Source organism: Plenodomus lingam (genome assembly GCF_022343315.1).
Source record: "Plenodomus lingam strain CAN1 chromosome Unknown contig_18, whole genome shotgun sequence".
In the NCBI taxonomy this organism is placed as follows: domain Eukaryota; kingdom Fungi; phylum Ascomycota; class Dothideomycetes; order Pleosporales; family Leptosphaeriaceae; genus Plenodomus; species Plenodomus lingam.
This window is the reverse complement of record NW_027093935.1, coordinates 1084242-1108257: the sequence shown is the minus strand read 5'-3', so window position 1 is coordinate 1108257 and position 24016 is coordinate 1084242. Positions and strand designations below refer to the sequence as shown.

At 52.6% G+C, this 24016-nt stretch overlaps 13 protein-coding genes across 13 annotated transcripts; 8 read left to right on the top strand and 5 right to left on the bottom strand.

The window, feature by feature from the left end:
- Window positions 1-29: 29 nt before the first annotated feature.
- Window positions 30-2279, top strand: IAQ61_003807 (uncharacterized protein; the record flags this gene model as incomplete). The annotated part of the gene is made up of 3 exons (XM_003837327.2): window positions 30-597; window positions 668-1886; window positions 1943-2279. Exons 1-3 carry the CDS (start codon window positions 153-155, stop codon window positions 2277-2279), a joined length of 2001 nt encoding a protein of 666 aa, XP_003837375.1. The 5' UTR covers window positions 30-152.
- A 360-nt stretch (window positions 2280-2639) lies between these two features.
- On the top strand, window positions 2640-4076 carry IAQ61_003806 (uncharacterized protein; the record flags this gene model as incomplete). The annotated part of the gene is made up of 6 exons (XM_066096101.1): window positions 2640-2645; window positions 2795-2803; window positions 2855-2935; window positions 3026-3184; window positions 3305-3902; window positions 4045-4076. The coding sequence occupies 6 exons, from the start codon at window positions 2640-2642 to the stop codon at window positions 4074-4076; spliced, it is 885 nt and encodes a 294-aa protein (XP_065953977.1).
- Window positions 4077-4596: 520 nt separating this feature from the next.
- Window positions 4597-6127, bottom strand: IAQ61_003805 (uncharacterized protein; the record flags this gene model as incomplete). The annotated part of the gene is made up of 3 exons (XM_066096100.1): window positions 4597-4995; window positions 5047-5582; window positions 5638-6127. 3 exons carry the CDS (start codon window positions 6125-6127, stop codon window positions 4597-4599), a joined length of 1425 nt encoding a protein of 474 aa, XP_065953976.1.
- Window positions 6128-6707: 580 nt separating this feature from the next.
- IAQ61_003804 (uncharacterized protein) lies at window positions 6708-7714 on the top strand (the record flags this gene model as incomplete). Its single annotated transcript, XM_003837324.2, has 2 exons — window positions 6708-6830; window positions 6941-7714. Coding segments are annotated over 2 exons (897 nt in total), but the record flags the coding sequence as incomplete, so codon positions are not given.
- A 301-nt stretch (window positions 7715-8015) lies between these two features.
- IAQ61_003803 (uncharacterized protein) lies at window positions 8016-9741 on the bottom strand (the record flags this gene model as incomplete). Its single annotated transcript, XM_003837323.2, has 7 exons — window positions 8016-8436; window positions 8555-8653; window positions 8753-8926; window positions 8993-9092; window positions 9142-9370; window positions 9448-9470; window positions 9528-9741. The coding sequence occupies 7 exons, from the start codon at window positions 9739-9741 to the stop codon at window positions 8016-8018; spliced, it is 1260 nt and encodes a 419-aa protein (XP_003837371.2).
- Window positions 9742-9800: 59 nt separating this feature from the next.
- Window positions 9801-10970, top strand: IAQ61_003802 (uncharacterized protein; the record flags this gene model as incomplete). Its single annotated transcript, XM_066096099.1, has 2 exons — window positions 9801-10030; window positions 10592-10970. The coding sequence occupies 2 exons, from the start codon at window positions 9801-9803 to the stop codon at window positions 10968-10970; spliced, it is 609 nt and encodes a 202-aa protein (XP_065953975.1).
- Window positions 10971-11599: 629 nt separating this feature from the next.
- On the top strand, window positions 11600-11987 carry IAQ61_003801 (uncharacterized protein; the record flags this gene model as incomplete). The annotated part of the gene is made up of 3 exons (XM_066096098.1): window positions 11600-11719; window positions 11844-11903; window positions 11964-11987. 3 exons carry the CDS (start codon window positions 11600-11602, stop codon window positions 11985-11987), a joined length of 204 nt encoding a protein of 67 aa, XP_065953974.1.
- Window positions 11988-12121: 134 nt separating this feature from the next.
- On the top strand, window positions 12122-13440 carry IAQ61_003800 (uncharacterized protein; the record flags this gene model as incomplete). Its single annotated transcript, XM_003837321.1, has 2 exons — window positions 12122-12381; window positions 12438-13440. 2 exons carry the CDS (start codon window positions 12122-12124, stop codon window positions 13438-13440), a joined length of 1263 nt encoding a protein of 420 aa, XP_003837369.1.
- A 1485-nt stretch (window positions 13441-14925) lies between these two features.
- IAQ61_003799 (uncharacterized protein) lies at window positions 14926-15771 on the top strand (the record flags this gene model as incomplete). The annotated part of the gene is made up of 1 exon (XM_003837320.2): window positions 14926-15771. One exon carries the CDS (start codon window positions 14926-14928, stop codon window positions 15769-15771), a length of 846 nt encoding a protein of 281 aa, XP_003837368.2.
- Window positions 15772-15927: 156 nt separating this feature from the next.
- Window positions 15928-17337, bottom strand: IAQ61_003798 (uncharacterized protein; the record flags this gene model as incomplete). Its single annotated transcript, XM_003837319.2, has 2 exons — window positions 15928-16623; window positions 16715-17337. Coding segments are annotated over 2 exons (1068 nt in total), but the record flags the coding sequence as incomplete, so codon positions are not given.
- Window positions 17338-17594: 257 nt separating this feature from the next.
- On the bottom strand, window positions 17595-19652 carry IAQ61_003797 (uncharacterized protein). Its single transcript, XM_003837318.2, has 2 exons — window positions 19252-19652; window positions 17595-19203 (listed from the first exon to the last, which is right to left on the bottom strand). The coding sequence occupies exons 1-2, from the start codon at window positions 19405-19407 to the stop codon at window positions 17926-17928; spliced, it is 1434 nt and encodes a 477-aa protein (XP_003837366.2). The 5' UTR covers window positions 19408-19652; the 3' UTR covers window positions 17595-17925.
- An 859-nt stretch (window positions 19653-20511) lies between these two features.
- Window positions 20512-22179, top strand: IAQ61_003796 (uncharacterized protein; the record flags this gene model as incomplete). The annotated part of the gene is made up of 2 exons (XM_003837317.1): window positions 20512-21035; window positions 21087-22179. 2 exons carry the CDS (start codon window positions 20512-20514, stop codon window positions 22177-22179), a joined length of 1617 nt encoding a protein of 538 aa, XP_003837365.1.
- A 970-nt stretch (window positions 22180-23149) lies between these two features.
- IAQ61_003795 (uncharacterized protein) lies at window positions 23150-23823 on the bottom strand (the record flags this gene model as incomplete). The annotated part of the gene is made up of 2 exons (XM_003837316.2): window positions 23150-23508; window positions 23592-23823. The coding sequence occupies 2 exons, from the start codon at window positions 23821-23823 to the stop codon at window positions 23150-23152; spliced, it is 591 nt and encodes a 196-aa protein (XP_003837364.2).
- Between the last annotated feature and the right edge of the window lie 193 nt (window positions 23824-24016).

Sequence of the window (24016 nt, the reverse complement as noted above, 5' to 3'; positions counted from 1 at the left end):
ACCAACTACAGACCACTCTTCACTGATTACTGCGACCTGTTCACTCCCGATACTCAAACCCCCCCTCACCCCTCACCCCTCACCCCTCTCTCCTCTCCCACATTCCCGTTCTCCCCGAATTAGTTAGCAAAGAAGAGCGAATCTCCAAGAGCATGTCGGACAAGGAAAAGTCCAAGGGCATCTCGTTGCGCAGGAAGCGCAGCGACAAGCCCAAGAAGCATGCCCATGCCCCACCGACCATCAGCGCGCCACGACAGATCAGTGCGCCCATGCCAGCTGGAGCTGCTGCTGCACTGTCCAACGCGAGTCGGCCTTCGGATGAATCGAGCAGATCGAGGACGAGGCAGGATGCCCAGCAACCGAGGCCACAGCGGGCGGACAAGACGGCCGACATGGTCAAGAGGAGGTACTCGCAGAAGATCACCACCGCGCCCAGAGACTATGGCAACGGCGCTCCCATGCCAGACATGCCCCGGATACCGAATCAGTACAGAGAGCGCAGCAGGGACGGAAGAGCGCCGGCTGGAACCGCCGAGGAACGACTGTTGCGCGTGGACATGAAAGTGCTGCGGGATCCCAATCTCCGGGCAGAGCAATGTGAGCTGATCTGGAGCTCTCACTCGTAGGGGAGCACTATGGCAACGACAGAGCTAACACCAGTCTCAAGATGTTTCTTCCATGCTCGCAGATGCCACCGAAGAAGAGATTCGTCGCTATCAAGACGACCTGATCAAGACGAAGCACCGCACCTCCATGGACCTGCAGACCAACGTCTATCAGAATAGAACCCAGTTTATCAAGATCAGCAAGGAGGCGGAGAAGCTCAAGGGCGAGATGCGCACCCTGCGCCAACTCATGTCTGATTTGACGACTACCCTCGAGCAGACGGCTTCTGCCACAGGTGCCAGCAAGGACGCGGCGAGCAAACGGAGAGCGAACCGCTCTTCTATCGGCGATCTGAATCAACTACGCGCCGGTCAACTCCAGCAATTATACAGGGATGTAGAAGGCTCACAGAAATATCTACCTCCCATACCAGGCCGGTTCATCGTGTGGAAGTCTACCAGATGGTTTGAGCTGGACTCGGCCACCCTCAAGGCTAGACGCAGGGTCAGGTTACTCCTACTCAACGACCACCTGCTGATTGCTGCGGAGAAGAAGGCCCGGAATGATGTTGCCAGTCAGCGTGATGGCAATCGGACGGCTGTAGAGTACGTTGCCCAACGATGTTTCCCGTTGTTGGACATTCAAGTCACGAGGACACCGGAAGAGCGTATTATCATCCGAGCTGGTTCCGAGTCATTCACTTACGACACCAAGAAAGAGGATGGCGGGGACAAGACAGCCTTCATCTCAACTTTCCGCAAAGCCAAAGACGACCTCCGCAAGAACCAGGAAGCGGAGGTGCAAGAAAAGGACCGGACGCAAGACTCTTACAGCCATCTCCTTGCAAGAGATCCGGCCCTTTTACGACAAACGGAGCTCTTGGAGAACCTCTCTGACAGCGTAAACCATGATCAAATCAGCACTTTTGTGGACATTGACGGCCAGCAGCGCACGATCCGGTGGGTGGAAAGCCAGCTGGACGACCTAGACATTGAGATTGCGCTGCAGCACTTTGAAGAAGCCGTGGGCAAAGTAGATCGACTCAAGGCACTGGCCAAGGACATCAGAGGCAACGAAATGGCCAAAACAATAGTCACGTTCAAAGTCGATGAACGAGCTGCCAAGCTCGCAAATGTTCTCATCAAGCACATGGTCGAGCATAATAATTGGTTTACCTCAGTACGACAACATGTCTCGTGGGTTATACAACTTGGATTTGAAGATCGAGCCCGGGAAGCCTATCTCGCTGCTCGTGGTGATTTAATTGCTACCCGCTCTCGGTACGTTGACACTTTCCATTTTCTCTTTTCTTCTTGCACTAACGTACTTCGACTAGTCAATGCATCTTCGAGGGCAACCTCCCAGACTACATCTTCCAAATCTCCTACATCTACTTCACCGTCATCAAGAACACTGTTGACATGTACCAGAGGTGTTTCCCACAGCCACTCATGTCTGCGTGCGTAAAGTGGGCAAAGGAACACATTGATCAGTTCAACGTCTTGTTGAAGAGGCAGCTGAGTAGTGTGGACGAGAATGGTAATGTGTGGAATCAGTGTATGCAACTGGCGCATGAGCATGCGGCCATGTTGAGGGAGGTGGGATTGGACTTTTCGGAATTGGTGGGAAGAGGGATTAAAGACACAGAGGTTGGATTGGGTGTTGGTTCGTAGGATTTGGGGTGAGCACATATGGGAGAGGATGGGAGTGCAGTTCTGAGGTGCGTCGTTTGTTGTTTTGGGATAGACAGGCTTTGATTGGACGCAGCTGTTTGTCCTGCCATAGCTTGGCATAATCATCTACATGCGCACCAATTCGAGCATTTCCTTCCATGCCTACTTATTCACTTATTCACTTGTCCTTTAACCTACCCAAACTTTACACAGCATTCTAATTCCTGTTCAATTAGAGGTCTTGCATGTCTGGGCTCTCTATCACGTTCATCTCCCGCAGCTTAGTGGCACATTCACTTTGACTTGTCCTGACCAAAAACACCGCTCCTTCCTATTCAACTGCAGAATTCGGCGCTAAACATGTTAGTGCGTCTTTTGCTGTCGCACTCTTGTTGTTGCTACGCCTTGGGGGCTTATAAAAGAGAGACGGACCCGACCTGACTGTCCCTCCTCACCTACACTCCAATGTCTCGAGTCTAAACTTCAGATACCCGCGAATAAGATCACACGTATAGCAACAGCATGTGAGCATATTACTCGCACAAGCAGAGAAGATCACAACTGACTTGCATCAGCTTCTCGTCGTCAACATGCCGACCGACTCCGAGAATATTCATTTCTTGTACTTGATACTGACCCACGGTGGAGCGCCCAACGTACGTCTCACCCTAACCCCCATCTCATCGCACTCTCAGCTCCCCTGTCTTCATAACTCACACAGTATACATCAAACTAACTTATCAAAGATCAACTGGGCCGCTGTAGCCACCGCCATGGACCTCAAGTCTGGCGCCGTCTCGAAGCGTTGGTATCGCCTCAAGCAATCCATGGACAAGGGCGAAACACCTGCGGCGTCCAACTACCCGTTCCTCTGGCTCTGCGTCAAACACGATAAGCGTGAACACGTGAGTGTTATTTTCACCTGTACAGCCACATTCTTCATCTTACCTCACCTCACTTCACTTCACTTCACTTCACTACAACATCCATCGTAATCCCAAACTAACCACTCCCCCAACCTCTAGCAGCCCAACTGGCCCGACATCGCTCATAAATGCGGCACCACCCCTGGCGCAGCCAGCAAGCGCTACTCCCGCATGAAGCAGGCCTTTGAGCACAACCCCCCGACTCCCGCCAATGATTCTCCTGGCAAGTCAACCTCGACTGTGAACAAGACGTCTCGCGCTACGCCCAAGAACAACAAGCGAAATCTTTCTCCAGACAGTGGTAACGACGATGAAGACCAAGTCCCCGCGACCCCAACCCCAAAGCGCAAGCGCGCGTCCTCGTCTAAGAAGATGACGCCCGCCACTGATGACGAGGGAGTTGAGATTCCGCCCACTAAGAATGAGTCCGAAGACGAAGACGCTCCTGAAGAAGAGCTGCCCAAGCGCAAGAAGAGCAACTCTGTCACCGTGAAGCCCAAGCCGAAGCCCAAGCACAAGGGCGACAGCAACGGTAAGCCAAAACTCATCAAGTGCGAAACCCCAGCCAGCGATGCAGACGACAACAACGGCCTCGCCACACATGAAGCCCTCGACAACACCTTGCACCCAGACTTCAAGTCCAAGCCCAAGTCCAAGTTGACCTCCAACATCACCGCCGCCTACTCCCCCCACACCCGTAAGTCCACCATAACCCCATTTTCCCTGTCAAAACCCATACCCACAAGCACACTCACAGCTCCACGTATCCGCCCTTGCGTCCCGGACTGTACAGCGTGCCACTGTCTAACGCGCCAACTTGCTAACGCGTTGCTGAGCAGGTCGGGCCAGCTGGAGCGAGGAGAGCGATTAGAGCTCGAGGAGATATTGGGTATGATTCCTGAGTTTGGGTGTGTGGGTCGATTGGGTGGGTGAGTGAGGGGGTGAGTTTCAGGCTCGGCTCAGGTTGGACTGGGAGGATGTCGGATGTGTATAGTTGAGTAATGGGAAGGAAAGGGAAGCTGCGAGATATGCTCGGGGTTCGAAATTCAACTGTTGCTGGGGTGGTGTTGTGGTGGTGTTGGAAGCAAGAGTGTGTTCCTTTCATGCTCTGCTACTAAAATTCTAGACAACACCAACCTATGCAACAAAGTCATACCCCCACCTCCTCCCTTTCCCCTTCTATAAACTCTACAAGCCATCTTGCATTCATGCACAATACACACAAATCCTTCTCATAAGCGTGAAACCAAGGAATCCTCGATCCTTGATAACTAGTATATACTACATCCACAAAGTCCCATGCACAAAGACGCGAGCTCGATTCACCCAACTTCCCCATTTACATCCCCATAATCTACACCAATATACCCATGTACAAACTCACCTCGCTCTCAACCCCCCCTCCACAGCGCAACCAACGCGGCAGTAATCACTGCACCTGCGGCAGCCCCCTGCAACACAGCAGCCGTGTAATCAATCCTGCGTATGGAAATCACACGATCGCTGACTACATCCAGGGCCGCGGCGCGGACGTGATGCTGCCATTGTTGAAGGGTGGAGCGGGGAGAAGATGGCGCGTCTTCGAAGTCTGTGGCCACGGGAAGGGAATCTTGCGGCGTAGGAGGCGTAGAAGCAGGATCGGGAGTGTCCGACTCGAGTGCCGGATCGACGAGCGTGGGCGGGTCTTGTACGACGACGGTGGGGGTGGGTGGTGTAGTTGTTGACGATGAAGTGGCGGAAGTCTGTGGTGGTATTTGAGCGAGGGTTTCATCGCCAATGGGTTCCGAGGCCTCGAAGAATTCAGTGGTCGGTTCAGCGCCAACGTCAAAGAGTCCACCTACCGGTATGACATGCTGCGCCGCCGCCGCCTCTGCCGCCGCAGCAGCCGCCGGAGTGAGCGTTGTGGAAGCCGGTGTGTTCTCCATGGCCAAGATTTGGGCTTCCAACGCCGTCTTGATCTCACGCACCATGCGCCTGCGTCTCCAGGGCTCGAGTACAGCCAGGCTCAAGAGCAAGAGGAAGATATTGACGCCCATGAGACCAAAGGTGACCCAAGTGCTGTTTCTGCGAATCGTGTCACTCCAGATTTGCTCTTCGTGGTACTGTGCACGTTCCCGCTTCTCGAGCTGTGCCCGGGCTTCCTCAAGCGCGTTTTCCGCATTGGCGACGGCTTCTTTGCCCTCGCGCACGGCTTGGTCGTTGATGTGTTCGGAGCGGATGAGGGACATGTAGCGTTCGAGATCGCTCGAGGACCATGAGTGTTTGCGCTCGAGGAGCGCGACGACTTCTTTCTGGGATGCGGCTTGGTGGGCGAGGGCGGTGTCGAGGGCTTGCTTCTTCTCGTCAATGGCCAGGCGGCGGGCTTTGACCAGTTTTTCTGCGGGTTTGTTAGGTGCATGGGCTCGTGAAGTGGTTCGAAGTCAAAACCCTACCTTGTTCCTGAATCTCTCGACGCAGGGCTTCGACGCCAGAGTAGTCTGTACCGGTATATGTGTTGACCTTTTGCGTGACCAGGGCAAGCTTGGGCAGGAGATTGTCCATGGCGTCTGAGAGGCGCTTGGAGAGACTCCATCGTTGGCGTTCGCGATGGGATGGGAGCTGTTCATCCGGTACACGAGCAATGTTGTCGTCGACCTCCTCTTTCTTGAGTGTTGTTTCCGTGGCTTGGACTTGGGCTGCTCGAGCCTGTTCCTGTTGTTGCAGACGCCGCTGTTCTTGTGCCCTCTCCTCTGCCTGCCGGCGCGCCTCCTCCTCTTCCCGCAACTTCTGTGCCTTCTCCCGCACCTTTTGCTCCTCGGCCTGTCTCTGTATCTCGTCGAATTCCCTCTGAAGTCGCTCTTGTCTCTCTTGCAACGACGGGCTGTCTGTGAATGCAGGCCTACTGTCTCCCGTGTTTTGCGATTCTGGCGACGGTGGTGGCATTGAAATGGGCTGTGACGGATCGCCCTCCTTTCTATCCTCCCTCCATCTCCTCGAGGTGGAAAATGGCCGTCGCGAGCATGGTTCGGGTATGCTCCTGCCGTTCAATTGGAAGCCATCACCCCTCCGGTACTGACATGTCGAGCATATTGCTGGCGCAAATCCTGCCCCAGCTCGCGTCGTGGGCACTAGCAATGGCGCAAGCAAGCGTGAAGCATGATGAAGCAGCGGCCTCATCCTTTACCGAGCGGTTCTGACAATGGCCCATCCAACTCACCCAATGGCGAGGGAAAGAGGGAAACACGGAAAATGGACGAGTTGATGGTCCAAGATGCAACCAACAAGCCTGCCGGGCGTCCGCCCGCACGGAAACGCGGGCTGGCATTCGAGCTCGGACACTGCCAAGGCCCGGCGTGGGGTTGAGCTCGGGCCAACGCGGGATCCCCGAATGACGCAACTAGCAGCCGTCGGTTCCTTCCTCGTCTAGGTATAGAATACCGTATTGTATTGTTTGCGACAAGGGTCTGCTCTTAGCGTACTCTTAGTCAGTGCCCCTCCCTGCTCCAACACATCTCTCTGGGCTGGCTTCCTCTTGAACATCTTTGCAATCCACTTTCCACTCTTTATATACTGCCAGTCATTCCAGTCAAAGATGGGATCGCAAATTAACATGGCTGATCTACCAGCCATGGCCACGAACCCAAAGGTAACCCACCCAATGAAATACCAATTTCAGCTTCGGAATGCCTTCGGAATGTAACTTTTCTAAGAGAAAACATTCACCAACACAAACACAACTAACCATCTCCACAACAGTACATCTTCTTCACCGACTTTGACGGAACCATCACTCTCCAAGACTCCAATGACTTCCTCACCGATACAATCGGCTACGGTCAGCCCCGCCGTCGCGCCATGAACCTCGCCTGCCTCGACGACAAAATCTCCTTTCGCGACTCCTTCCGCGACATGATGGACAGCGTGACCCGGCCCTACGACCAATGCATGCAATACCTGGTTGACAACATCAAGCTCGATCCAGGCTTCAAGGCCTTTTTCGAATGGAGCTGTGCCAACAACATCCCCGTGGTTGTGCTGAGCAGCGGCATGGAGCCCATTATCAAGGCCCTGCTGGAGAAGTTGGTCGGGCCCGAGGCAAGCAGGATGCAAGTGCTCGGCAACTATGTTGGTCCACGGCCAGGCAAGAAGATCAACGAGGAAGGCGGATGGGAGATTATCTTCCGGCATCCCGAGAGTGGCTTTGGCCATGACAAGTCGATTGAGCTGCGCAAGTACTCGTCGCTGTCTGCCGATGTCCGACCGACCATGTTTTATGCGGGAGATGGTGTGAGCGATCTCTCCGCGGCACGAGAGACGGATCTACTGTTTGCGAAAAAGGGCCATGATTTGATCAATTATTGCGCCAGGGAGGATGTCCCCTTCACCGTGTTTGAGGACTGGTCCAACATCCTGACCAAGTGTCGCGAGATTGTCGACGGCAAGACGACGGTGCAAGAAGCCGCCAAGGAAGGATACGAGGCATACAAGAATGGTGCTGCCGGCCTAAACCCCGTGCAGACTACCAAATAAAAGAGTTTTGGCCTTGGTTGCATGGAATGTGACGAGTTAGATGTGGATACCATGTTAGAGCGTATAGAAGGTCATAGACATATGCCAAATCAAGATTCGAGACTACCCGTCTCCTACACTGCGAGAAGCTGGAAGTACATGGCTAGACATCTCAGTACAAGCGATCCGATTCCTTCAGACAAAGCCGACCAGCAGCCATACAACCAACGTCGTTACCTATATATATACAATCCCATGTATTACAGCCCCACCAACCCCCAAAAAACAAACAACCGAAACTCCCTCACCCTCACCACCCCCCTCACCTCGAAACATTCACCTCCGTCGTCCTCACAATCGTCATCCCCCTCGCCGCCACACTCCTCCTCCCCTCCCCTACCCCCCCATCCTCCCCTCCTCCCCCCTGAACCCTCCACCCACACCCCCCAACCTCCTTCCCCAACACAACATCCTCATCATACACATCCCGCACCGTCCTGCTCCTCTCGCTCGCCGAGCCCACACTCAGCTCTTTCATGGGAAAACTGGCTTCCGCACGCGGATCCTCGTGCTGTCGTACATAGCCGCTGGATTTGAAGGGCAGGCTGGTGGGGTGGGGACCGGTGTGAGAGGCGCTGGAGCGGGCGCCTTTTGTGAGGGTGGAGAGGGTGGAGGAGAAGGTGGAGATGAGGGGTTTGATGGTGGGGAGGCAGGCGGCTAGGATGCCGATGTGGAGTTCGACTCTGTTTTTTGGGGGGGGTCTTGTTAGTAGGTGTGGGTGGGGGTGGGGTGGTGTTGTGGTGTAATGGAGTCAAGTCGAGTCGAGTGCCAGGTAGAAAATGGATAGGGGAGAAGACGTACTGCTGCCAGATGTAGTACCATGATCCATTGCCTGACCAGTCTGGTTCTTTGAAGAAGTTGGCTTGCATGGGTGTTTTGTAGATTGCGACTGCGGATGCGCTGTTTTAGGGATTTATTCAGTAGGGCTCTACGTAGGCTGTGCTTTGGAAAGGGGGGGACGGGGGGATGATGGTTCCGTGTTATGAGGCAAGAACGTACAAGAGACCCAGGCTCAGGATAATTCCAAGGCCGATTCGAGTGCGGAGCGTGACTTGTAGTTTCCAGACCATGGGGATAGGTATAAGGGCGAAGATGAGATCGGTTGCGATGTTAACGGATGAATTGAAAACGCCGACGTTTTTGAAAATAGTTGGATCGTAGCATTTCGCTGTTCTAGGGGTCGGAAAAGTGAGTGAGTAGGCAGGAGACTGATGGGCTATTGCGGAGAGAGAGACGTACCCTGTGGGTGGGCGCAGTGTGTAGTCATATCCTGCAGCGACGGGTGAGCATTGGAAGATGATGGCGAATATCGAACCGATGGTGAACATTGCGATGAACACTGCGGTTGTCAGTCGAACTGCGCAGAGAGTTTTGGGAATTCAACGTACTCAACATTCCAATCAGGAATGGCCTCCATCTTGTCCGATCGACCAAGCGCAATAAGAAGAAGCCAATGGATAATTTAATAAAGCTGTAGGCGAAGATAATCAAGATGGAGTAGAAATACATAATCTTGAAAAAAGGAAAGATGTTGTCCAATGGAAAGGCTTCGGCGTGGCGTCCAACACCCATATCGATGATCTTCAGGAAGAGTACCAGGGTGGTTATGCTAATACACTGAGCGCAATGAGTCAGTTCACTTGGGCGCTTCGAGGTACCGATGCAAGGGAGAGAGGTGGTCGTTTGGAACATACCGCTGCGATCGCCATCATTGCGTCTGGTCGCACGAATCAGTATTTTTGGGTTGTGTGTAGGCTATCAGAAGCGGACATACCATCCCACCCGAACGTCTTCAACATGACTCCCCGTACATAGAACCGCATCAAAACGGCAGTCATGGACAGCGCGAACAGCGGCCCTTCAACAGCCATCAGTTGCGGAGCAATGTTCTCGGCCATGTACTCTGGCGACCGTGGTGGCATGGGCGGAGGCCCCTCTTCCTGCCGCGAGAAGAGGGATTCGTGCAACTCGTGCAGCTGGTGCAACATGTCGACTCACGACACACGATTCAAGACAGCTCTTCAAAACAAGAAAAGCAAGAACGATAATGAAGATCGCGTTCCTGACAGCTTTCCCCACAGGATACCAAGGGGGCATCTTAAGACATGTACTCTATAGGATGCTGGCTGGAACCCCCTCACCCCAGGCTCATGCAGTGTGTAGACAGGAACCGGACCAGGTCGGACAGGTTCTTGCCTCTTTGGATGCCATGCCTGTTACTTCATCTGCAGCAGAGACAAGATTAATGTCGGAAAGTGGACTCGGCAGCAGATGGGCGTAGGTGAATAGCCGGAGTCCCAAGTCCGCTGCCCAATCACTGGCCGTACGAGTGTAGCAAAGCAGAAGTCTACTCTACTCTGCGTGGGAGTGGGCAACTCCTTCGCGTGGCAGATCAGGCGAAACACGCACAGATGCGTTCAGTACATGCCAGTGGTGGTGTCTGATGCACGATGCACCAAAGTGCCGTCTGAAGGATGCAGTTGAACGTCCTTGAACACTGGACTATTGCGAAGTCTCGAAATTCATCACATGCGTAAGAAATACAGTGATATACTCAAGAACTGGGTGCCACACACTATGCGTCGCTTTGTGAGGGGCTGGTGATCGAAGCCACCGCAGAGTGGATGGTCCACTGGTTTGCGCCTGGTTGAATTGCCCCCACCAGACCAGAACTCGTCGCACAGGGCTCGAAAGTCAGCAGGCTATCTTGCATAGATGCACCCATCACCTCGTAGAGGAGGCGGCGATCTTTCTGTATTGAGTCTGGTCTGAGAGTGGGAAAAAGAAAGTTCGAGTTTTGACTGTGCAACGCACGTCCACGGAGCCAGGACTTGGAAGTGACGACAGCAATGTCGACCACTCCTACACACCTGCACATATCCTTGTCGTCTCGTATCAGATACACGGCTTCGATAGTGTGGAGACTACCGATAGGTCAAAAGAGTTCCCATGTAAACTCCTCTTCTACACGTGTAGGTGGTGCGAAACACAGCCAGGTACACATTCTGTCGTTGCCGGTGCATGCGTTGGAGGCGTCCATTTGGTTGCATCAGATATCCACGTGCGAATGCTTTCCGCTGACACGCTGGCAATGGTTCCACTGGAAATGGGACGGAGAAAAGGTCCGCGGAAAGATGTAGTGGATGGTTGCACAAGAAATGAAGGCGTTGGAGTGGCGTCGAGTTCCGAAAGGCGAAGTGGACTTCCGGTTGACTAGCGGGCCGCTCAAACCGCCCGCCCGTTGGTCAACTTCGTCCACAAACCTCGAGGCTCCAGACCACCGACATCTTCTACGAATACAAGAGGCCATATCAACTAGTTGAGATCTGGGTGAGATTCCGATGTAAACCGGGGAACTACTGGCGCACGGCTATAAGGCCTCCAAATATCGACTGTTGAATTGGACTGCCCATACTTAGCCTGAAAATCCTGGCCAACGAAGATCCTACGGAGGAATTGGCATTCGCGCACGAGAAGCAGAATGAACGGAGTTTGCGAGAAGATCCTGGGAAGGAATCCCACAACCTGGGATCTTGTCCTGGTTCCGTAGAGTACCCTCTCATGGCAGTACTTTTCTTCTTGCTATACCCAGACCAGTGCGCCAGCCGAGAAGGAAGAAATCTACAGACGCGACACGGCTCGGCTTATTGTTGTCGACGAATCCAATGCCCTGTCTTTCATCCAAATACTCCAAGCGATATAGAACGATCTGTTGGTATCCAATGAGACCGAGGATTCAATGCTTTCTAGCCCATTTCCAGGCGTCAATTGCGCCTCCCACCAGTCCGGGGATGACATGTCGTCAATGCAAGGCGAATCCAAGGGCCAGTGTGATATCCACAAGCCATGAACCTCGAGAACGCCTCTCGCATACTAATCACGGCTGCCACTGTTGGGTCGGTATCTCTTAGCTGTAAGAGTAATAGTGCCATGTCAGCATATGCGAAAGCGAAAATTTGCGGTCTTGTAAGAAATGGGCATTACCATTCAGCCTTTTTTGGTCAGACCAAAGACCCCTATACTGACTCAACCACGCTGCGGATCTATCTTACCGGATGTCTTGATCCTAAAGATGTTATGAGCTGATCAGTGGTGGGACGACCTTGCCGCGAACAGACTAGAAGGAGGCAAATTTTGGCAAGGCACTAAGGTACTTGAACGGCGCAGTTCAACTTTAGCATATACAGCCGTCGCTTACCATGATTTCCAGAGCTTTGCTCATATCATAAAATGAATCTCGAGTAGTCGTTTTGTGTTGGCCTTTCAGCCGAGAAACCTTATACATACTTGACCCTTACGCTCTTCCTTCCTCCTTCACCTCCTTCAGCCTCCACGCCTTTCTTAATCGGTCAGCTTTAGCCAGAAAGCATGCGGGCCACACTCTTGTCTGCCGCGTGGCTTGCAACAGCTGCAAGTGCCAGCGCCATTCCTGCGTTTGAGGAAACTTCTCCTGTGCTCTCATTCGACAAGAGAGATGACATTTCGCTTGGTACCATGGGAGGAAAGATCCTACAAGCTGATGTCTACGCCGGTCTTGCTGCCATCAATCAGCAAATCTTCCAGGCCACACAAAAGCCCACTCAGTGGAAGACGTGCAATCCTCTGAATATCATTGTGCGACGCGAATGGTATGTTGATTACGCAGAAAGGGGGGATGGTGACACAGAACTGATATTATTATCAGGGCTACTTTTTCGACTTCTGAGAAGCAAAATTACATCTCTGCGATCAAGTGCATGAGCAAGTTGCCTTCCAAGACTCCTGCGTCTGTGTGTCCTGGCTGCAAGAATCGGTATGATGACTTTGTTGCGACACACATTCAGCAAACCTTCTCCATCCACAATACTGGTAACTTCCTTGCGTGGCACCGCTACTTCACCCATGCGTATGAGCAGACTCTCCGAAAAGAGTGTGGGTACAAAGGCTATCAGCCCTACTACAACTGGCCACGATGGGCCGACGACCCGATGAAGTCGCCTGTGTTTGACGGTTCCGCTACGTCGATTGGTGGCAATGGTGTCGCTGGATGTACGAACCAAACCTTCTATGGGATCCCGACCAACGAAGCACCTATGATCAAGATCCCAAAGGGCAAAGGTGGCGGCTGTGTAGCCTCTGGCCCCTTGAAGGATTGGCCAGTGAATCTCGGCCCCGTCTTCACTGACTTGACCTGCACACCTGCGAACCCCGTCAGCGACTTTATGGATCCCAAAATCGGTCTCGGACACAACCCACGTTGTCTTAAACGCGATATTTCCTCGTGGACGTCGAGCCAATGGACCGATGATGCCTCTGTCGTCAAGCTGCTCAATAGCAAGGACATCCAGACCTTTTGGAGCGACATGCAAGGCGGCGTTCCCTCTTTCGAGAACAACTTCATGGGCGTGCACACGGCCGGCCATTTTACGGTTGGTGGCGACCCAGGCTCCGACTTCTTCACCTCCCCTGGAGACCCTTACTTCTTCTTTCATCATGCGCAAATCGACCGTGTGTGGTGGACATGGCAGAATCTCAACCCCTCGGAGCGTACCAACGCCATCTACGGGACGATTGCTATTTCCGACCCAACGGCACCCGCCACGAAGCTTAGTGACACCATATCTTTGGGCTATGCCTATGCTGGGAACATCACAATTGAGTCTGCAATGAGCACCATGGGTGGACCATTCTGTTACACATACATTTAGACACTTTTTCTCCTCAAACACCATCGTGCGCGTTGCAAAAAGCTTTAGACCTTCCTCCATGTATATATTCATGTAATGTTCTGTATTTCGTTTCCCTTTGTGTGCAGCATGGGTAGTTTACTCCTGGTACATGGTGTCGGGACAAACAGGTGAGGCCGTAGATGAAATAAATAAAAATAAACAGAGGAGTAAGAATGATGGTAATATGCTACTTGCCTTTGATCTAATGATGAAAGGTCAGTGTATCAAGGAGGATAAGAAATCCTCCACTCGAGCAATCCAACTGCATACCTGTGGTGTGGGTAGGATGTAGGATGTAGTATGTCAATACCATGTACCCATGTAGGTCAGAGTTCTAGGGCCTAGTCAATCAACAGATCTGAGATGAGATGATGCTGCATGAATGGTACCGAAGAAGCATCGACAGCCCATAGAGTAAGAGTATCCATGTCCCTAGTCCTAGTCCTACAATGATCCACCGCAACTCTCCTCTCTCGTCCTCCCTTGCCGCCAAACTAGTGCTGCATCTGGACCCAAGCGGCTGCCAGCCCTTGGGTTCGCCCAGACACGATGCATGACCCGCATGGCTGGCCGGTCACCATACCAGAGCTGCATGTGCATATACTCTAGTACCTAGCAGTCGTTACTTGTAGTTAGTCGGCGTCGTAGTAGTTACTTCTAGCATGTAGTAGTAATACTATAGTAGTAGTAGTAGTAGTAGTAGTAGTAGTAGTAGTAGTAGGCTCGCAGCTGCCAACGCATCACTCACCCACCGCAACCCCCCTCCCCCTCCCCCTCCCCCCCCTAACCTACCAAGAGCAAAACAAAGTCGCTCAGCAATGCCGTCCAGTCCAATCTCCTCCAGACTCCGCCCACCTCTGTTTTTGGAGCTCTTCGTTTCATATCTAAGCCGTGGGGCCAGGAAGAGTCAGGACACAGTTGCGGCCCTTTTTTTTTTTTTCATCGCGAACTCTGTGCGAATCTTGGAGTCTCTCTCTCTACCTATCTCGTTCTCTCTCTCTCTGTCTGCTAAGTACCAACAACGGGTAGTCTGGTCTGCATAGTCGGTACTGTCTGTACCCCTCATTTTCCCACCTTTCACTCCGCCCACCGCCCACCGTCCAACGCCCACCCGTCGCCCACTGGTTTGCTTGCTTTGCTTGCTTTGCTTGCTTGCTGGCTTGCTGACTGGTATTTCGATCGACCCCGCTAGTGTGGACCGACGCGATTCTGCCCTTTGTTTGCGGCAATCTTGCCTCTCCCCCACCCCCACCCCCGCCGCCCATTGCTGCCCTACCTACCTATACGAGGTATAGTTGCAACCACTTGGGAGAGAACGTGAGAAGAAGAATTGTCCTTTTCTCTTCTTGCCTCTCCCCACAGAATTTTTCAGCGGAAAAATTAGAACAGAAGGAGAGAAGAAGAAGAAGAGGAAAAAGAAAAAAAAAAGGACAAGAAACTTTTCTTCCGTCTAAACAAATCAACATGAACGTTGATCCTCTTACTGGCCAGCCGCTGCCTGCGAATGCGATCCAGCGCATTCTCTACTTGGCGCCCAAAGTCCACGTCTACCAAATCCCACCCGCAACCTCAGTCAAGGGCTACCAGGCCAGCACCTGGACCGCAAACGACAACAAGCTGCAAATCTTCACCGCGCGGATACGCATCGTCGAGACGTCTGTGCCCATGACGACGACGGAGCAGTCGGAAGACGGCGACGAAAAAGTAACCACCACCATCCTCCTCGAAGACGCAAAGACGGGCGATCTCTTCGCCGCCGCCCCCTATACCAGCGAGCGCGTCGTCGAACAAGCCCTCGACAGCTCGCGCTTCTTCGCCATCACCGTCGTCGGCGAGGGCCGCAAAGCAGTGCTGGGCATGGGTTTTGAAGAGCGCTCGGAAGCCTTCGACTTCAGCATCGCTCTGCAAGACGCCCGCCGCGTCCTCGGCTTCGAAGCACACGCCGCCGCCACCGCGGGGCCCCGCGCCGCCGCAAAAGCCAAACAAGCGGCCGTCGAGGAGCCCAAGCGCGACTTCAGTCTCAAGGAGGGTGAGACGATATCCATCAACTTGGGCGGCCTCAAGGGTCGGCGCTCGCGGTCGCATGAAAAGTCGGAGCAGGAGCAGGGCAAGAGCGAGCAGGATGCGCTGTTTAGTATAAAGCCGCCGCCTGGGAGTGGGGGCGGTGCCTTTTTGCCGCCTCCGCCGAGCGCGAAGAGCGTCAAGGAGGAGCGGCGGAGGAGCAGGCAGATGTTTGAGCAGAGTAGTCCGCCCAAGCAGACGGCGGAGGATCTGGGCTTTGATGATGGCGAGTTTGGTGAGTTTCAGTAGGCGGGGGATGTGGGAGAGAGGGGAGAGGGGAAACGGCATTGGGTGATGTTGATGTTGTTGTTTAGCACGGAGTACCTACTCGTATTTGCATTGGGTTCTGGGTTTTCTCTGCATTGAAAGCGGCGTTGCTGTGGATATTTTGGCCATCATGTTGGATATGAAGAATAACGAATTTCCTTGTTGATGCTGTATCAAACTATATATACACAGTGTGCCCACAAGACAGACAAAAGAAGGTGAGGGGGTATCATCGATATCATATGATGCCTTGACCAAGCAAAAAAAGAAAGTCTCCCACATGTACGCCTGATAGGAAACCACCGAGGAGAGGCTTGAAATGCAACATGCAACATGACCACCACATTCCCTACTATACTCCACTACTCATCACCCTTGACAACATCTCATCAATACGTCCACCCCCTCGCCTCATCATACAACCTCTTGATATCCGCAATCAAATCCCCAGGCCTCTCCCCACCCTCACAATCCCTCCACTCGCCCCCATCAAACACACACCTCACCTTGCCCGCCAAGCGCACGGTACAACTCGTCCGCGCCTTGACCTCTTGACTCCGCAGCACGCTATCCCTGAGCAAGCCCATGCCGTAGCCGCCGCTATCCCTGCTCATGCACTCGTTGAGCGTGTCAAAGTCGAGGCCGTGTTCGAGCGCGCAGTCTTCGGCCAGGCTGCGCGCGGGGATTTCGGCGTAGTCGGCGAGTAGGCAGTTGGAGAAGCCGAGGTGGAGTTTGGGGTCGGGGTAGGTGGTTGCGGCGCAGAGCATTAGGATGTTTCCTAGGCATTCGCTGGGGCCGTGGAGGCATTGGACGTCGTCGTCGGTGGGGGAGGGGCTGGATTGGGGGAAGGGGGTGGTTAGTTTGGTGTGGGGTAGAGGAGAGAGAGAGAGAGAGAGAGAGAGAGAGAGTCGAGGGTAAAACTTACGTTCCGATAAAGCTCATGGTGAAGTTTACTTTATCCGCCACTTCCTCCATGGTCGGCACAATTAGCTTCTGCATACAGTCCCGCGCATCCGGACACTTTGACATGATGTGGATTTCCAGTGGGACCTTTGTATCCACCTCCAGATGCTCATGCTCGCTATTCCACGACCGCGCCATCCAAAACAAGCTGAGCAGAAAGACAAACGCCGCGATTTGGAACTTGTGCTGTCGTGATTGCCGCGCCATCTTCTCGTATTGTGTTGCCATGTTTGCATCCTGCATGGCAGTACTCTTAGTAGTGGTAGTGGTAGTGGTAGTAATGGCTTTCGCCTGGGGCAGAAGAGGATCCTTAACGTCCGCCATTTTGCGCTTATATCTCCTGGGCTTATTGTTGACCGAGTATACAGTACGAGTCCGGCGAGACTTGGAGCCTTGGTTTAATGGGGAAAGGTTCGGGCTGATGGTGGCTTTGTGGATGAAAGTAAGCCGGCGCGGAAATAGCGGCGGATTATGGACTAGGTACCAGCGGCTGTAGTAGTAGTATATGTTGATTATCAATATTAGAAATCTACAACAGAAGAGAGAGGATAATGTGTTGGCAATTTGGTGGCCAAGCGTGATGGGTACAAAAGCTTATCCAGACCGTCCCATTGCATCGTATGGGGTCGAGGTGGAGACACGTGATTCGAGTGCATTTTTGTTGGCTACCGGGCCATCACCCAATCTTGCATGAGAGCACAATCTTAGGGAAGCAGGGATATCATTGAACGATACAGGGATTGTCGGTTGAAAGAAAAAGGGATTCAGTTATTCATCACCAGAAATAAAGCATTGTTCTGATTTTCTTACACACAAATCAAATGCAGTGCGCCTATTTCATCGCCGCTCAGAGTCAGCCGTGTTTGCGAGGATATCTCAGCATATAAGACAATGCATCGAAGGTCTGACTCATGGTGGCATCATGTCACATCACGACTGCTCACATTTCACAAACGCCAAAGTAGTTACTGTGGCATGGCCCAGAAAGGGAACAGCAAGGATAATTATTCCAGGTTAATCAATACTACTTTCCTCCCCTATGCCTCATTGATGCTCTTGGTTGGGTAAACGAAGTGCCTGGAGTGTTGACGGGAGTACCTTGCTTGACTACCATCCTCCACTCGTGTCACCAATTCTGTGAAAGAGCGTGATAGATGTTGCGACTCCAAGCCGTCAAAGGCCAGAATCTTGTGGAAGGGGCGGGACATCGAAATCGGCCCCAGCAGGCAAATCATCAATTGCCGAGCAAATTCGCTTGAAGTGCATCGGCATCCAGGTGTCGTATACGCTTTTGGTGAATTTGTACGTAGTCCATCTCTCTTTGCCGTCGAGAGTAGTAAAGTCAAAGCTGTAAATAGGATGACGGTAGTAGCTAATGTTGGATCCGTCAATGACAGCGTAGTGGCCGTATATCTGAACTATATTGTTGTCGTGCGAGACCGAAAAGGCAAGTATCTCGCGCTCAACCTCTTTCTCGCGTTTGACGAGGCGGAAGAGCTCAACTACAGCTCTGACCGCGAGCGTCATGCTATGCGCATTCTGTCGATTAGCAATTTCGAGCCCCGCAGCGCCGCACTTGACTTCGCATGTCAGAAACGGAAAGTACATGTAGTATGTTGCCATGAAGTAGCACTGGTCGCCAAAGATAAAGTCGCCAATCAAAGGGGCAAGCTTTTCAAGCTGCTCCTGGGAGAACGCCTCTCTCTTGAACCCGACGGAGTAGTCAGGCTGAGGACGGGTTCCGGTCAGTGGTATAGAGTTGTTCCAGCCCTCATTAACACTTTCAACAAGACAACATAGTTTCTTGGCGCCAAAATCAGCAAGCTCTTCTGCCGACGGAACTATAAGTCGCGTGATGTCTTGAATGACTTTAGCTTCATTTCTACCATTAATCCTTGAACATGTCAATTGAAAGATGCCCTCGGAGAAACGCGAAGTCGGTGGGACGTCTTGGTCTTGTGTGAGTAGACTTCGACAAAAAGCTCTGCTCTCCGTCCGAGGGCCTTCTTCATCCTCCGTCATGTAACTCCTTTTGGTTTGAAGGAGCGTAAGATAGCGCGGATCCTGGTAGGGAGCGCTTTTGAATTCTCGCGGCTTTTGGTCGCTAGGTGTCGTCGAGCTGGCCCCGGATACACTAGATTCTGATCGCTTGCGCCGCAGGGAAGCCACGAGCTTCTTCTTCAAGAGGTGAGACATTGTCTTTGACTCGAAATATTCCTTAGGCCAAGAATCCCCTTGAATCCAGCGAAGAACACCAGGGTTGACAGAATCAAGATTGAAGATAATCTCAGTATTGTCGAACTGCGTCTCTCGACTAGCTGGCGTCGCGGTCGCAGTGTCTGCAGATGACCGTGGTCTCTTCAAAATCGGCTTGGCTGGGACGTATACGGACAGACTCTCGGCTTCGTATGACCGTTTTAGCTGGTTGGGTTGTGGTGTGACGGGTGAATGCTATAAGCTCAGTAAAAGGCGATCAAAAGTGCAAGCTGCTATGCATACCTTGTTCGTGACAGAAGAGTTCTGCCGGGACTGCTCGCGCGGGGCAGCGTTCAGTTGAGGGCTCGTAAAAAGAGAGGAAGACGGACTTGGGTCGTGGTGGTTGGGGTCTTCGCTTTCGCGCTTTCCCCCTGCTTCTGCTGTGAGATGAAAGACCATATGCAAGTCGACCTTGCGGCGGTCGTACCTTATACTGTTGGTGAGTGTAGTTGCGTCGACACAGGCACTGGTGACGCGTTGGGATGAGATCTTGGCGAAGCATGCACTAAGGTTAAGCGCTTTAGGCGTAGGTAGTGAGCCTGCGTCAGCACAGCGGCACAGTTTGGGTGATGATGTGATGGTAACGTATGGATTTGAAGAATCTATGGTGATGATGGCCGAGAAAGTATTGATGTGATGAAAAGTATTGATTGAAGAATCTATGGACGAGAAGCCAAGGTGGCTAGATATAGATATCCCCACTAGTCCCAAATGGGTGTCTCCCAGACAACCCGGGATAGGGGAGTCGCCAATGGTGGTAGGCAGTCACCACCTCATCAGGGTAAGCACCATGGCTGATACAAGGTAAGCACTATGGATATAGAAATAACAAGTATTGATTGAAGAATCTGTGGGAGAACAGCGCCAAGGTGGCTAGATATAGACCATCCACTACCTAGTCCCAGATGGCTGTCTCCCAGACAACCTGGGATGAGGGAGTCGTCAATGGTGGTAGTCGTCAATGGTGGTAGGCAGTCGTCAATGGTGATAGGCAGTCGTCAATGGTGGTAGTCGTCAATGGTGGTAGTCGTCAATGGTGGTAGGCAGTCGTCAATGGTGGTAGGCAGTCGTCAGTGGTGGATGGTAAGCACCATGGATGATACTAAACCAACCCATTGCTCACGCCAAAATGCGTGCAACGCCGATTACCGGTACGCCGGGCTGTCGGTACCGTCCCACAGGCGAACACGAGACATCACTTCATACCCTAGGTACTACAGCCCAGCTTTCCTTCTACCTTCTCCTCTTCCCTTTGCTTGAATCCCCGGGACACATCGACTAGAAATCCCCTCTTCTTGCTGATGTTCCTCGCAGCCTGGTGTTGTTATCATAAACCCAACGTCACGGCCAAGCTGTGGCCTGAAACGCTGTCTTCCGGTTCGCCACTCAACCTCCCGCCATAAGTCGTCTCGGCGTACTCGTAATCTCTTACACAGCTACTGTGCAGTGTACAGTGTGCAGTGTGTACGTCTGGCCTGGCCCTGGGTCTAGTACCACTTCGTCATGGCCAGCAACGGCCCATCAGAGGCTCGGGCTGCAGGGGCCGTCAAAGCATTGACTGGCTTCATCAATACCAAGGATTTGCTTCATCTGGCCCATCGTTTCTCAGCGACATACAGTGACCTCGCTAGGACGTCAACGGAGCATTTCTTGGTCACGCCTGTAACGGCATTGCCAACCGGGAAAGAAAAGGGCAAGTTCCTCAGCATCGATGTTGGTGGAACGAATCTTAGAGTCGGCTTTATCGAGCTGGTTGGGGAGCGCCCCGAGCGGAGAAGAGAGGAGCCTGAAAGAAGCAGTACGGTGGGAGATGATGTGTTTCAATCGACGAGGCGAAGTCATGATAGAAATTGGCCTATTGGAGATCACCTGAAGATGGATCAAGCAGAGGATCTTTTTCGATGGATTGGCGATTGTATTGCCCAAGTCATAAGAGAAGCCCTCGACGAAGAAACAGCCACACCAGGTGCAGTGTCTACTCTGGGTCACGAGCTTCAGCTTGGAATAACATTCAGCTTTCCGATGGCGTGAGTACGAAGAGATGGATTTTTGTCGCTACTTTAACTGACAAAGTCTAGACAAACTCGACTTTCAGAAGCCACCTTACTGCCAATGGGGAAAGGTTTTGCTATCACTTCAAACCTGAATCTAGGAAAGATGCTGCTTGATGGGTATACGCGACATTGTGCTTCATCAACCACAAGCAACGGGTCCTCTGCGATTCATGCGCCTTTGCCCCGGATACGAGTGGCTGCCATCACCAACGACACTGTGGCTACCTTTGCTTCGATGGCATATGCAGTGAAGGCTACGCCAAATAGCAGAGTCGCTATGGGTCTCATCGTTGGCACAGGTACCAATGCAACAGTCCCGATGAAGCTCAGTAATCTCCATCCTGCAAAGAGGAAAGACTTGTCAAACCCAGACGCTGTTGAGACTGTCGTCATCAACACTGAATGGACAATACGAGGCACCGATAAACCGTTGAACGATCTGAATATCAAGACCAAATGGGACGCGATACTCGACGCGAACAGTGATGCACCTGGGTTCCAGCCTTTTGAATACATGACATCAGGGCGGTACCTGGGAGAGATTGTACGACTTGTGCTGCTCGATGTGATTGATCTCGAGGAAGGCGAGCAGATCCCACCATCGCTGCGACAGAAGAATGCCCTCCCAACTAGATTCTTGTCAGAAGTGGTGGCACGGAAGGGCGGACGCTTCGTACAGGCAGAACTCGAAGAGCGGTATCAAGCAACAACCCCAGCAGATGACCCGTTCTTCTGGACCGTCGAACGAGTGGAACTGATACGTGATATCGCCGAAGCCGTGCAACAACGATCTTCAGCACTCATCGCAGCCGCATGTGTCGGTTTACTTCATTGCGTCGGCGACATTGACATTCAGGATCCCGCGACATGGGAGCCACGCAGCAATGGCAAACATACTAATGAGAAGCAAGAGACGGAAGAGCTGGTGATTGCATACGCCGGCGGAACCATCTCGCAGTATCCAAAATGGCTAATGACATGCCAGCAGTGGATAGACACCCTGGTCGAAGCTGCATCACCAGCAAACGCCTCCAAACGGGCAACTCTCAAGGAAGCTCGCGACGGAGGTATTATTGGCGCAGGTGTACTAGCAGGCATGACGGACGAAATAGCATAGACGTGCCCCCATATCTCTCACCGCAACAGATTTATACAATCGTCCCACCCACCCTGCTGCGCTATTGTGCCAATTCACCATCTTCCACCCCCCTTATTGCTCCCACGCCCTTTTACAAGCGGAAAAGGTACTCGTTGGCCTACGACCACGTAAGATGCTGCAGCTACGCTAGACTGCTCACCAGCAAGGCACGAGCAAAGCAGCGTCCCGTCTCACCTCGCACAAACAGCTTTCTTCCACTCGATAGCTTGCTCAGCATCACGAAAGCACGCAGCACTGCATAGACACTGGTTCCATCTAGTTTGATTTCCACTTGGATTGTGCGTCCAGTGGGCGTGTCTTTCATTGCCCCCCCCCCTCCTTTTTCTTCCGCGTGTGCTTGAGAGCTTTGGAGTTTGGTTTTCTTGAGACAGTAGTCTACCGTCAGTGGGGGCTCTGAGAGATGGGAGTGTGCATGAGTTGGCTACTTGAAAAGGTTGGGAAACTGTGAAGACGGGAAAGGGTGGTGATGGGTGATGAATGTCATGACTGAGGGGGAAAACAAGCTGTCTATTATGGACGGGGATGTTACTTTTGATACACACCGACACATGATGTATGTGTAGAGCAGTTTCCCATGACAGCCCTTGCAAATGTTATATATAGCAGGCTGGGCGTACCATTCTTCTATTGTCATCTTCCTTCATCGCTTCTCACAGGCTAGACTTGCTCCTAACGATTGCCGCGGCGTGGGGCGATATGTCATGGCTTGCCTTTTCCATCTGTGAACGCACTTTCTGACCTCCCTCCGTTCCTTATCTTTTGCCAACTAGGCGTAGTTGTGTCTGGTCCGTGTGTGTGGGTGGATGTATCCATGTCAGCCACAGTTCAGACTTGCGACTTTATCCATGTGCGACGGTTGTGTGAGGGAAACGCGATGCTGTCCAGACTTGTCGAATCCGAGTCCCGACCCTCTTGCTGTATACCCCACTCACTCACTCATGACATCCTCCTCCCCACCCGCAACCCCCCGCCCCATCTCCTCCTCCTTCCTCGCCCGCTCAACCGCAAGCTCCACACTCCTCACCATCGGCACCGTCATCGTCATCGTCCCGCCCGCCTGCGCCTCCCACTCCTTCGCTCTCTTGACAATCATCTTGGACCGACGAATGACCTCCTCCTCTGCCTTTCTAATCGTTCCGCTCACACGCAGGACGCGGACGACGACGGGGATGGCGAGGGGTTTGGTGGGCAGGTGGGTGGTGAAGGTTAGCGCGGCCCAGACCATGGAGTAGTGGTCGCGGGGGCAGCGGAGGATGGCGGTTGAGGTGGAAGGCGAGAAGTAGTTTACTGCGTTGGAGGCGGTTAGCATTGTGTGTGTGTGTGTGTGTGTGAGGGGTTGGGCTGAGGGTATATAGGGTAGGGTAGGGCACCTTTTAGACCAGCAGATATCATTCCTGCTCCATAGTCACCGTATAAATCTTCCACGGCGTCGCGGATCATGCGCATGATACTTCCCTGGTGTAGCGCATCCGGCGTTGGAGAATGTATCTGGATGAGGTCTGGCAGTGGTGCAGGGGTGGTTTTGGATTTTGGGGTGGAGGTGGTGCAAGGCTCTGGGTAGAGAAAGTTCACGACCAAGTAGCGGAATTTGACGCGCACCATTGTAATTGTCGTTGTGTAGTGTGTAGTTCTGTAGATTTCCCCGTTCCTGTAGTCTTTGTTTTTGTTGTTGTTGTTGTTGTTGTTGTTGTTGTCGTGTGACGTCTGCGAGGCTGCATGTTTGTCTAAGGAATGTAAAAAAAAAAAAAAAAAAAAAAAGTAGTTTGGTGAAAGGGACGTTGAATTTCCCCAGGCA

Coding starts and splice junctions, on each gene's coding strand:
- IAQ61_003797 (XM_003837318.2), bottom strand. CDS start 19,407: ATGGTCTTTCATCTCACAGCAGAAGCAGGGGGAAAGCGCGAAAGCGAA. Junction 19,204..19,251: donor ACTCTTCTGTCACGAACAAG/GTATGCATAGCA, acceptor CTGAGCTTATAG/CATTCACCCGTCACACCACA.